Source organism: Cupressus sempervirens, chromosome 4, assembly GCF_028749045.1.
Source record: "Cupressus sempervirens isolate cs-2001-9-10 chromosome 4, ASM2874904v1, whole genome shotgun sequence".
Lineage (NCBI taxonomy): Eukaryota > Viridiplantae > Streptophyta > Pinopsida > Cupressales > Cupressaceae > Cupressus > Cupressus sempervirens.
The window spans coordinates 746,801,215-746,814,981 of NC_143121.1; the positions used below are offsets into that span (position 1 = coordinate 746,801,215).

General features: G+C 34.5%; 1 protein-coding gene across 2 annotated transcripts in view; it reads left to right on the forward strand.

Moving 5' to 3' along the window:
• The first annotated feature begins 1,947 nt into the window (after positions 1 to 1,947).
• LOC149563515 (L-aspartate oxidase 2-a, chloroplastic-like) overlaps positions 1,948 to 13,767 on the forward strand; it is a 31,240-nt gene continuing 19,420 nt past the window's right edge. Inside the window, exons 1-3 of one of the 2 annotated variants that reach the window (XM_089826740.1) lie at positions 1,948 to 2,201; positions 8,104 to 8,168; positions 8,524 to 8,576. In XM_089826740.1, coding sequence (XP_089682866.1) covers positions 8,151 to 8,168; positions 8,524 to 8,576 — 71 coding nt within the window. In that variant the 5' untranslated portion in view covers positions 1,948 to 2,201; positions 8,104 to 8,150. Of the gene's footprint in view, positions 2,202 to 7,800; positions 7,929 to 8,103; positions 8,169 to 8,523; positions 8,577 to 13,767 lie in introns of those variants that run through there. The other variant, XM_089826741.1, reaches the window with a different exon arrangement.

The following is a 13,767-nucleotide window of genomic DNA, read 5'->3' on the forward strand; positions in this document are numbered from 1 at the left end:
AAGATTCATTAATAATTCTCTATATTGTTTCACACTTATATTTATCAAACATATCTATATTATTGATCTAGGAGTGGCAATAATAGGTCCTTGTATTTGTGAGGAAATCCATGATTCTTCTTTACTTTCTAGGGTTAACTCTTTGGATTTCAAGATCCTTGAAGCATCTTCATGGATTTAAGCAATTATCACATTTGTTCATGAGGGTCTTGTGCAAGATAAATCAACAATTTACCTTTTTACATTATTTCCTTTATGAAATTTCTATCATATTTAAAGGGTGATTCCTAAATAGGGGTTTAACCAAGGTAAACCCTCTTTCCAACCTTTCCCCCATTTTTTTGTGTAGGAATTTGTTATAGAGCTTTTGAATTTTTTTGGGAAGTACAAGAGCAGTTGCAAAGTATGTGGAAGTTTCATTGTAAAGGGGTTAAATTTTCCTCATTTTCTTGTGTAGGAATTTGTTATAGAGCTTATAACTATTTTTTTTGGAAGTACAATATTAGTTGCAAAGTCTGTGGAAGTTTCATTGGAAAGGGGTTCACATTTTCCCCATTTTCTTGTGTAGGAATTTGTTATAAAGCTTTTAACTATTTTCTGGGAAGTACAAGAGTAGTTGCAAAGTCTATGGAAGTTTCATTGGAAACTGTTTAGTACATGTCATCAAAGATGGCCTATCCCTAGGTACATGTCAAGTTTCAATCCATCCCTACCATTTTTGGCTTAAATTAATAGCACAAGTGCATCTTGTCTTCTCATTTTTGTTTCTGCCAATTTCAACTCAATATATGTTTTCAGAAGTCTATTTTGATAATCTTTTTAGTGACGTCTTAATTAAATTTATTTAATCATTTACTTATTCTCGTGTCATTACTTAGTAAAGGACACAACTTATTCCCAATTAGTGTGCAAGTTACCTTTTAAGCCCAACGGGCATATTCTTGCTTTCTAATGCACAATCAATGAAATAGTGGAGTAATTCACTTTGTATGTTTTATGTTGCATTACTCTCCCCATTTTCCCATTGCACGAAATGTAATCATAAGTGTTGATATATTAACATGGTATGAAAAGACATAAATGATATCAACCATTAAATCATGTTTGCATGAAGATTGTTGTAACTTATTGCTTTGAAGAATACTTGAAGGAGACGGTGGAATGAAATTTCATCTTGATATGCTTGTAACACTAAATTGATTGATGTGTTATGGATGTAAAACACATTTAAAGAATGTTCTTAAGTTATTTGATAAATTAGGTTGACCAATAGTGGTCATATTAAGACACTCGGATCGTGGATCAATTGGTGGGAATTAGGCACCAACACATTCAAAACTGGTTTTGAATTAGAGGGAAAATGACTCAAAATGCTATTTTCCTCCCAAAATAAGATGATAAAAGTGTCTGTCAAGATAGAGGATTGCCATCTAATGCTACATTTCTTCGTAAGGGAATATATTTTTTTTTTGGATATTCACGAATCAACTTCAACATTTATTGTTGAATCTCTATTATCAACATATAAAACTACTACTTATTTGTAAGGGGTACTACTGCACAAACTAATCACACTATTGAATACTATATAATTAGAATAAAATATAAGAAGAGGACTATGCAGCCAGCTAAATTGATATAATAAATAAGAAGACGAATATACAGCCAACTAAACTCCACAATATATAAGAAGAATTTGGAAAAAAAAACGAAAAAAAACGAAGAGTTCCGTTTTAGTTTGTTGTTTAGACGTTGCCTGAAATAAACAACAAAGACAAAAGAGTTAGTTGGAAAAGTTCATTATTAAAGCAAAAGCAGATCTTTGAATACCGAAAAATAACATTGACCGAGTACCTGAGACAAGGAGATTTGCTTATACCTACAGTCGAATATTCTCATAATATGAAAAAATCCGATTATATATCTAGTTGCACACATTTCTATCATTTTCCAACTTGGTTTGAAATAAATTGAATGGACCACCCGGCGGCTGGTCCATTCAACTTAAATTGTAATTGCATTGTTATGTGGGTAACGATAATCACGGGAATTATTGAGGGCGGGGAGGATTCCGGAGTCTACCATTATTGAAAGCAGATTCCCTTTTGGTTTACCCCTGACAATTAAGGGCGATATAATCCGGAGAATTGGTTTGGGATTCCTCACCTCGCCGCAGAAAGATCCATTTCAGGACTAATCTGGTCAGTTTTCATCCTACGTGCGATTCTTAATCTTGAATGCTTTTTAAATTTGATTGAATTCGGGGAAATTTGATCTGTCTGGCATTTTCTTGGCATTGCTGTTGAATTGAATTTCTCTGTTTTGCTATGTAAAAGTTTGCAAGCTTTCTCTTTCTTTCTAAATGTCGAAATTAGGACCTATCCATTTGTATATTTACTGGATCAGAGGTTTTTTTCTGTGGGTGTTTAGTTTTACAAATATGCTTTGCTTGGCAAGAAATTTCAAAGGGAATGTGATCCAAACCTTAAACTTCGTTGCTTCCAAGGTGTTTTTGGGTATCTAGTTTGCTGGAAATGCTGTAGTAGATTGGTTTTTGGTTTTTGGTTTTGTAATTATAACTAGCTTATGTAACTTGATTTTTTCGGATTCAGTTGTGTGATGAGTACTTGTCATTTCTGATTAACTTGAATGGTAAGTAATATGTTTCCAGTGAAACCGGGGGATTCAGGCGCCCCCCAAACCTCCAAGTACTCATCCCCGGTACATCCCAGTATTGGGTTACAGGGTATTTAAGACTCTGCCAGTACTCCACCACTTCATCAGGCCGTGGTGGGATGAGTACTTGAATTTCTATTTGATTTTAAATTTTTGAATGTTATTAATAGATATATTTTGCATTATTATGTTAAATGTTCAATAGTTTTGATTAGTGTTGCAATTTTTCTATGTTCAAGTATTTCAATATGATATGTTAATGGATAAATTATTTCAAGTTTTATATATATATAATAATATACAACACCCCTTTTGCCCCTAGACCTCTCTGCTGTTGAAATTGAAGCCCTTTATTCCTTTGTCCAATAAATTCGCCCCAGCACCAGTGTTACAATGAATGTTTCTAAAAAAGATTTGATGAATTTCTTCATGCTTAAAATATAGAGAATGATTAAAAGATTGGGATGCAAAATAACTAGTATACTTCGCCTTTGGATTACTTGGCTTTCTTTGGAGGTTTCTTTTCACTGCAATTATACTCAAGTTATAAAATAGAGTAAGAGAATCAGATCATTTGAGTTAACAGGAGCATTTTCTGGAGAGAGGGTGTCAAAATCAATATCTAGTTAAGCTATATCATGCCTGTTTGTATCTAGATCCATTTTCTTTTCAGTTACTGGGTTGGGAAAACATTGAACTTATGTAAAGCTAAACCTAGGGCAGTTCTGCACCATTTAATAGACGAGGTTAGGTTAAAATTAAACTGGTTTTTTTACTAAAGATTAACAAGATTTCCTGACATAGATCGCTAGGTCCTTCAGGCTTTAGGATTTTGCTAGAACTATAAGCTTTAAAGCTGCTTAGCTGTGGCTGTAACATAAAATAGCATAGGGTTTGTTATGTGTTGAGTAAGAGATGCATTAAGACACTGGCCCTGGTTCAACCTTGAAATCCTCAAGCTGCATTAAGCCTTAAGATGGTCCGTAACTCAGATGACATGCCATGGAGGATCTGAAGCACTGAAATATGAATAAATTAAGTTGTGAAGCACTGAGAAGGCGGTGCAATTGTTTGTGTGGTCTTCCAGTTCAACCTGAAGCGGCAATAAGGTGTTCAGGGGTAACATTGCCTAGCATGAAGCATTGTGCTATAGGTGTTAAATTATATGTAAACGGACTGTACAATGTTTTTGTGTTTATGCTCTATAGTTCTGCCAGTTCATCTGCTGACATGTAGACTAAATGCATAAATATTGTTTGGATTATGATGTTTAACTTTATACTTTGCAGACGTTTATTATACAGTTTGAGTTTGAATTGGTCTGGCTGTGAATTTGTGTTCGAGAAAGAAAGGTCATGAGTTTAAATTTTTATTGGAGACAGGACATGTATATGTTATTTGTAGTACAGTTCAGTAATTCTGCCAGTTCATCTGCTGACATGTAGACTAAATGCATAAATATTGTTTGGATTATGATGTTTGACTCTATATTTTTCTGACATTTGTTATACAGTTTGAATTGGTCTGAATTGGTCTGGCTGTGAATTTGTGTTCTAGAAAGAAAGGTCACAAGTTTAAATTTTATTGGAAACAGGACATGTAAATGTTATTTGTAGTACAGTTAAGTACTTAGAAAAAACATGAAACAGTTTCATATTTGTAGAAGTCATCTACAGACTCAAAAGCAGGCAATAGAACTTTAAAGCAGCTTTCTTTTTCTTTTTATACCTATTCCATCCTTTCTATTCTAAGAAAATTTCAATCTATTTTCTATTTTTATGCTTTTCGATTCTATTGTGTGATTGATATAAATATAATTACACAATCGAATCTAGAAACATAAAAATTAATAGTTTTATATGAATTTTGGAAATCTTCTTGTTTTAACTATATGCTGTGGAAGAAGCAATTTCAATGGCACATTCTGGGTTTTCCATTGATACTGGATTACTGAAATTTTATGCTTCTCGATTCCATTGTGTGATTGGTGTAAAAATAATTACACAATCAAATCCAGAAACATAAAAATAAATAGTTCCATATGAATTGTGGAAATCTCTTTGTTCTAACTATACGCTGTCTAAGAAGCAATTTCCATGGCACATTCTGGGCTCTCCATTGACACTGGATTACTGAAATTTTATGCTTCTGGATAATATTGTGTGATTGGTGTTAAAATAAATACAAAATCGAATCCAGAAACATAAAAATAGATAGTTTCATATGAATTGTGGAAATCTTCTTGTTCTAACTTTATGCTGTCAAAGAAGCCATTTCAATGGCACATTCTGGGCTTTCCATTGAGACTGGATTACTGAAATTTAATGCTTCTGAATTCCATTGTGTGATTGGTGTAAAAATAATTACACAATCATAGCCAGAAACATTAAAATAGGTAGTTTCATATGAATTCTGGAAATCTTCTCGTACTAATTATACGTTATATGCTGCCAAATAAACGATTTCCATGGCACATTCTGGGCTTTCTATTGACACTGGATTACTGAAATTTTATGCTTTTAGATTCTATTGTGTAATTCGTGTAAAAATAATTACACAATCCAATCCAAAAATATAAAAATAGATAGTTTCCTATGAATTGTGAAAATCTTCTTGTTCTAACAATATGCTGCCAAAGAAGCAATTTCGAGTGCACATTCTGGGCTTTTCATTGACGCTGAAATACTCAAATTTAATGCAGTCTCATGATATCAGATTTCAGTGCTACACGTCTGGTTTGAACATCAAAGATCCGGCATTTGTTGCAATATCTCCTTGTTTTATTTTAATCTGAAAAGCTGCTTTATTGGTAGAAAATGGATGTTTTAAATCCTATTTTAGTTCCCTGTGCATCTGTCCACAATTTATGGTAGTTGGTGGTCTCATGAATTGCATTGTTAATTTACATGACTAAATCATTTTAAAATAATATTGATAAAAATTTAAAAACTTATTTGATTGACAAGTGGCAGACAAAAAGCCTAAGAATAATATTGATAAAATTTTTAAAACATATTTGATTGACAAGTGGCAGACAAAAAGCCTAACCTGGTGGGGCAATTTCTGGTCCCACATCTTTTCCATCCTCAAATTTGCAGTCTAAAAAGCAGAGGCAACTATTTTTGAGGAGAAGATTTTATTTATGTTTCACTTCATGGAACCTTCCACTCCATGAAAATAAAAGAAGTCCCCCTCATGGACCACACTCTTAAATAACTATCTAAAAGCACATATTTGTATAGTGCTTCTCAAAGTGAGGTTCTATTTTAGAAATAATCAATATTAAAATTACAAATAATGACACTTATAAATATCATGATTCATAACTATTTTGAATATTAATTTGTTTCTATTTCTATACAATTTGTTTCTTAAAATAACTCCTTATAATAATAAAATATTCATTGTTTGTTCTTATTGTTTTTTTTTCCAAAAGGCAAATAATGTCTTGTTTTCATATTGGTGCATTCGTCTTTGAGTCTTAACAAATCATCTTTACTTCCCTTACAAAATTTTAAGAAGACATGGGATATGATGTATATATATATATTTGATAGGACCCTTTATATGGGTTTATAAGAAATCTTTATGTGTACCTGTTACATTCTAAGAAGTATAGATGATACTTACTCAGAGCCTCTTTCTTGTCTAATGTCATTTTGGTAGTATGTCTTTCTTGATGTTGAGTTTCGGTGGAGCTTCAAATACACTTCAAGCCAATCTGGAATTCAACAGTTTGGGGAGATGATGTTTATATATTTGATAGGACCCTTTATATGGGTTTATAAGAAATTTTTATGTGCACTTGATTACAATCTTAGAAGTATAGATGATTCTTACTCAAAGCCCCTTTCTAGTCTGATATCATTTTAGTATTACGTCTTTCTTGATGTTAAGTTTTTGTGGCGCTCCAAATACACTTCAAGTCAGGTTTGGGGGCTGGAATTTGACGTCACCATTGCCTCTCGTGTGTACTTTTATGAGAGTTTGGTGATGTTAATGTCTTTCATTTTATGCTTTAAAATAAATATTGATAAGTCAAAATTCAATATAATACAAGTATAAATTAGTAATATTTATAAAAATCTCATATCTTGAAGTTTCTAAATTCATTTATTTTACAAAATAATATAAAATTATAGAAACTAATTAGATTTATAAAAATTTAGTAAAATATGCTTTGAAAAGTGGAAAAACAATCAATACCCACCAAATTCAACCTCACATAAGAGGTTAGTCTCCAAATTCCTATTAAAGGATTCAGTGTAAAGTATACGAGTTATTTGTATTTGGAAAATATATTTCTAATTCTTATTATTTTTAATCAAATCAGATTTATGATATTAATATTTTAACAATAAATCAAAAAAATGCCGCTATCTTTCTGACCTAGTAACAGCATAATGTTTTGCCACAGTAATTTAATAAATTAGAAGATTAAAAAGGTTTAGAAATGATTTATTGAAGATTCAAATTCATAAAATAATTGGAAAAAGTTTTAAAATATACAATAATAAATTATTAGAAACATATAATATTATGGTCTAGCATATTGTACTTGAATATTATAGTTCAAGTGTACCACCTCTACTAACAATCCTCTTGGAATCAGTCTTGGCTTCTCCATAGATATGGAAATCTTTGTCATGAAAAACTGGCTGGATATGTTTCTGGATCAAATCGTTCTCGCTGACAGTAAAACATAAAATAACCAAATCAAAATTCCAATAAATTTTGGTTTTTGATAAAGTAAATAGAATTTATTGAAATTGATCAAAAGGCTCTAGAAAATTACTAAGCCCCGCTTGACAATCTCATTTTCCTGCAAAATAAACCCTTGTCAATGCGAACGAAAACAAGGACAAATGTTTTAATGGGCAAAAAATCGCCCGAAATCATTTCAAAGCGTCATAATCGTAAGTTTATCAGTCAACTATGCGATCCCTAAAACTTCCTGCCGTTTTCTTTGCGATTTCTCGGGTTAAAATGGGCAAAAACAAAAAAAATTGACGAGTGTGGAAAAACCGCGATTTTTCTAGTCAAAATGTCGCCGTGGCACGTTATTTACCACTTATCGAGAGTTTTTGACCATTTTTGCAACTATATTAATTTGATACAAATATGCAACGAATTTGAGATTCTATCTCGAAGGCAACTAAGTCTCTTCCTCTTCCCAAGGTGGCCTGGATTGCTATGTTATAATTATAACAGCGTATTGAGTTGTTATCGTGAAAAGTGGACCGTCAATGAAGGTATGTCGATCCTGTTGATTATGTATTTCATAGGAAGATAACAATGATGGATAAACGTTGCATGTGTGGGGAATTTGACAATGGGATGTTCTGGTCTATGATGCTAGATGTTAAGTATAATTATTTATCGCATTTATATTATATTTTATGAACTAAATGTGCATTTTGTTTGCAGACAGAGGTCGATAGAACTGTTATTCAAGTTTCTTCTGTGTGTTAATAATGGCTATCGCAAACAAGGTTCGTTTTGTGACAATCCTAGATCTCTTTCTTGAAACATAACAGACCTAATTTCATACGCCGTTGCATACTGTTGGTTATGCACGCGAACACAATAATATGAATGTAATAATAGGTTATTTCTAGATCAACAGATACTTCAATTTATCCATTTTCTTGCATTTATTACGAGACTTATTTTACACAGAGTCATCCATGCAATCAGCGACTTTTCAAATTTAAATATTGGTGCGCGAAACTGTAGCAGAAAGTTTCTTGGTTACTTTGGATAAATTCTTAGTTGAAATTATTGCTATAAACATTTGACAGGTTTCTTGCTCAAGGTACTTTCCTTTTAACATTTGGTTAACTGCAGATTATGGGGCTTCAGATCTTGCCATTTGACCCGATGGAGAATTCTTCCCGCAGGTGAATACTAGATCCTCTATGGAATTTGGATTTGTGTATCTTACTTTACTATAACGTATAATTTATAAACTGTTGGAGACAGCCTTGCTATAGTTGATATTTTCTATGCTTGATTCAATCTTGAAGCCTAATATGGTTAAGGTTTTATGCGTCCAAGCATAAGGGTTTGCATTGTGGTTTATAGTTATTCATCATCTGCTTTCTCCTTTATGAAAGTTATATATAGTTGCTGCATTTGATTATTCCCAAGGCTGCCAATATGTTTCAGTGGAGCTTTTGTCTGTTGTACATTCCCACTTTGTATAAGCTAATTTTGAAGGTCAAAGAATTAAAAGATAATTAGAAGTTTTCACTACCAAGCTTTTCTTTTGGGGTCGAGTCATCATCCACGTTATTTTTGTCAGTGTGAGTTGTCCCTTCTCCAAAGTCTCATAAAATGGCTTGAAACTTGTCTTGAGAAAAAAATATCTAAAGGAAGAAACCAAGGTTGCACTGGGATGGGGGTACTTGGGTACTTTGGGTAGAGGTATGGCTATGGCTATGTTTTGAAATAGGGGACGGGGATACTTGGGCACGTCAATTTTTTTTAATATAATTTTATATTTATAGAAAATCTGAAATTATGAGTCATGACAATGGTTTTTCAAATCAAGAACAGTGACAAAGTTTGCAAAATGTAATGTATTGTTGTCAGTTTCAGATTTGCAGTAGATTTTGTAATCATAATATATGATAAGTGTTTAGAACTTTAGATGCATAGCAGAGAAGGCAGACTTTAAACATGAACAAGAAGATCATAAACCATATAACAGTGACATATTGCAAATAATAAACTTCTGACCTTAACGGTGATATAGTTTACTGTTAACCAGTATTGTATCAAAGTTTCAATCTGATTAAGTATCGAATTATGCTTGATCAACAACAAGCTGATATGCAAACCAAATACCAAAACAAAATCAGAAATCTTAATCAAGGTCCTTAAGTATGATGCTCTCCACTGAGTACCCTGTTCTTGGGTACGAGTTCTAGGGGTATGGGTATGCATACCCATGCAACCTAGGAAGAAATACAGTTCTGTTATTTTACTTGATTAAGTTGATGCAGTGCAAGGTAGGAGAATCCCCAAAAGAGATGTCCTAGCCCCTAGCAAATAACTATACAACAGAAACATAGTAACAATGCAAGATCTGATATTAAATCACAACTCTTTATTCATAAAATAATTGATTACATGCAATGTGTCGGGCTGTAAGGCCTTCCCGGTTACGGCCAAATATAAAGCAAGTAATAGTTCTGCAAGATCCCTCAAGATCCAATCCAAACCCTAGTTAGTCCAGATTCACACTCAGGTAGAAACCTCCAAGGAAGATCTAAGAGGTACTCGCAAGCCCACCAAGCAATCTCCTTGTTTCCTTAGCCTCAACTACTAGCTCTTCAAAGTTCACTTCTCCTCCACATCCTCTTCTCCAAGTTCGATGAATAATTGCAATCCTACTGTAAACTCCCTCACATTCGGCGCTCTGTCCACAAACTTGGGAAAAACTTGCTCTTTAGCTACTCCCCAAACTCACTCCTCCTCCTTTGAATGAATAATACGACTAAAGACTTCACCACAACCCCTACTTATACCCTACTAAGCCACAAGTCGGCCCAGTAAGCTACAAATTAAATATCCCTTACATTAACTACTTGAAGAGCCACAAGTCGACCTCCAACAAAAATTAAATACCAAATGCCTTTAAAGGCTTATAACATTTATTAAATACATCAAAACTAATAAACCAAGACCCAAATAGGTTCACTCAACTCCACTAAAATCCCTTAATCATGCAGGATAGCCAACTACCCCAAGATGCTCCCGCATCAGACTCCCTAGGTGTGAAAAGAAAAGTGTGTCCCACACTTTGATGCCCAATTAAAAAATCCACAACCATTTGCATCTTCACTAAAGGTTTCCACTCCAATAGGGACAAGAAAACCAACATGCAAATCATCCACATTTGCATCATTCTGTCAAATGCCAAAATTTCAACCATCCAATCAGCATGCTCACTTCCAGGAACAAACTATACATAATGCTTCATCACCAAATCAGCAACTAGTGAATCCACACCAACAACAATAAACTCCACATCACCAACAATATGTAGATCTCCATCAACACATGCCAATCTCACAACACTTGCAATCTTATTGCTCACAACAAGATGCTCTGCAACATACAACTCAACAACCTAATCATCCACAACCAAGTGCTTTGCAATTTTCATGTTAGACTCAACCAATTGATCATGAAAACCAATCTCCATCCTAACATCAACAAGGTTAGAAATATCCTCAGCAACAACCTCCAGTTGCTCTGCAGGTTCTGTATCAAATTCCACAAATTGATCAACAAAACCAACCTCTTCCACCTCGATCTTGCAATGCCATCTTCTTTCTCGAACAAGTCTCTTAACCTACCAGACAACTCTCTCTTTCGGATTGGTAGGCTCCAGCTCCACAAACATCCACGGAATGCCTTCCTCACCCCGTCCTTAACTTGATCAGCCAAGCTAGCTTCAAATTGTGGAGACATCTCAGAAAACCTCCTCTCCACCACATCATGAAGATTTGCAATCATCTTAGGGTCCAATCCTCTTGGAGCCATCTTCCAAGATCTTCACAAACCTTCTGCATCAAATCGCCAACAAATCAATCTTCTTGAACAAGATTAACCTTCCATTTTCGCAACCATAGATCCATTTGCATGTCCTCCCAAGGTCCTAGTGCAAACTGCCTCAACTTCGGCGCTTGGTCTACACACTCAGGAACAACCTTCGCTCTAATACCACTTGATGTAGTGCAAACCCAAAGGAGATGTCCTAGCCCCCAGCAAATAACCATACAACGGAAACAAAATAACAATACAAGATTTGATATTAAATCACAACTCTTTATTCATAAAATAACTGATTACATGCAATGTGCTAGGCTGTAAGGCCTTCCTAATTATGACCAAATACAAAGCAAATAATAGTTCTGCAAGATCCCTCAAGATCCAAACCAAACTCTAGCTAGTCTAGATCCACACTCTGGTAGAAACCTCCAAGGAAGATCCAAGTGGTACTCGCAAGCCCACCAAGCAATCTCCTTGTTTCCCAAGCCTCAACTATTAGCTCTTCAAAGTTCGCTTCTCCTCATCCTCTTCTCCAAGTTGGATGAATAATCACAATCCTATTGTAAACTACCTCACATTCGGCGCTTTGTCCATAGACTTAGGAAAAACTCGCTCTTCAGCTACTCCCCAGACTCACTTCTCCTCCTTCGAATGAATAATATGACTAAAGACTTCACCACAACCCCTACTTATACCCAACTAAGCCATAAGTCAGCCTAGTAAGCTACAAATTAAATATCCCTTACATTAACTACTTGAAAAGCCACAAGTCGGCCTCCAACAGATATTAAATACCAAATGCCTTTAAAGGATTACAACATTTATTGAACACGTCAAAATTAATTAACCAAAACCCAAATAGGTCCACTCAACTCCACTAAAATCCCTTAATCGTGCAGGATAGCCAACTACCCCAGGATGCTTCTGCATCATAAGTTCTCTTGTAAATCTACTTCTAGGCATGTATGACGCTTGCTTTGAGACTTTTATATACTTAAACCCCAAAAGCCTATATTGCCATATAAGAAATTTTCATTGTTGTCCTTCAATGGATTTATATTGAGGTACTAACCATTCCAATTCTTTTTTCATGCAGAGTTCTCAAAGCTAATTAAACATTTACCTTCAATTTTGTTGGATTCTGTTTTCATTCATTATGTGACAATGTTAAAACCTTAACCAAATATTGCAAGAGCAGCTGCTCATCTATGCATTACCTAGAGAGGTGTGTACCATAATAATCCATACAAAATCTGTATAACTAACTACACCTGAATATATTGACAACACATCAGAATGAAATAATGTATTTTATTGATAGCATAAAATTCGATTACGCCGGTAAATAACAGCATGCAACCACACCAAACCTGCATCTCACACAATGATCGGCAAACAATTCTCCAGAACAGACTATGTACTCTGTACAACTATGAGAGACCACCAAATGATTGCCAAAAATGAAAAGAATGCCTTCAGCACTATTGCAATCTCTTGGACGAGACTACCAAAGGGAGCCAAAGAGACTTCTTCCTCTGGTTTCAAATTCAAGAGATTTGGTCATCAAATCAGCCACAGAACAGCAAAACGGGACAATTCTAACAGCCAAATGTGTTATTTTGTGGCAGAAAAGAGGGCCCACTGCACTGTCAGACTAGCAAATGTTAGTAAAAGTCTAGCAACTACCATATTTAAGCACTTGCACTCTGACAATACCATTGCCCTCTTTGAAAAGTCAGTTTGTGACTCCAATATTGCATTGTCAAAAATTGACAAAATTAAACAAAAAATGCCATTAAAGATGATCTATTATTTATTGTTAATTGTTCCAAACTTTAATGAGCTTATGGAACACTGCATAATGAATCAATGGAAAGGGCACTTTGTAAGTCTACCCTTACTGGAATCACTTAACCACAAGCATTGCGGTGCTATACATTCAAATATCTCTGGCCTCTCACAAGTATCAATGTATCATCCTCTTTGGGTAGGCCTTTCCAATGGACCAACTATTCTACAATAATCTTGTCTCTTGTGTTCCTCTCTCCTATGTCAATGATGTCATTTAGGACCAATATACTGTTCCCCCTCGTTGTGTAGGGGTAAAAAATTGGAAGCTCCAGCTTAGAGGCTACTTGACCTACTCTTCAAAACCCTCTATGGTCTATAGAGATGGGTTTTAAGATTTTCAGCCCTTGCTCACTTAATGGAGGTCTCCCTATAAGGTTGTAGGAACAGAAGAACCATATCACCAACTTGAATGATCTCTATAATGTTGATCAACATATAGCATTTTTTTGATTTTGTGCCTGTTGCAAATGATCTTTAGGTGACTAAAAATATCTCAATTATGCTCCAACAAGTCACTAGCTACTTGTTGTCTGATGTTTCTAACAACAAATTAGTGAAAGTCAATGCGTTGAATTCATACAAAGCCACAAGTGGAGCTATGTTGATGGACATGTCATGGGTTCACTGTTCAGCCATTTGACCAATGTTACTTGTTTATATGTGTCAACCCACTACTTC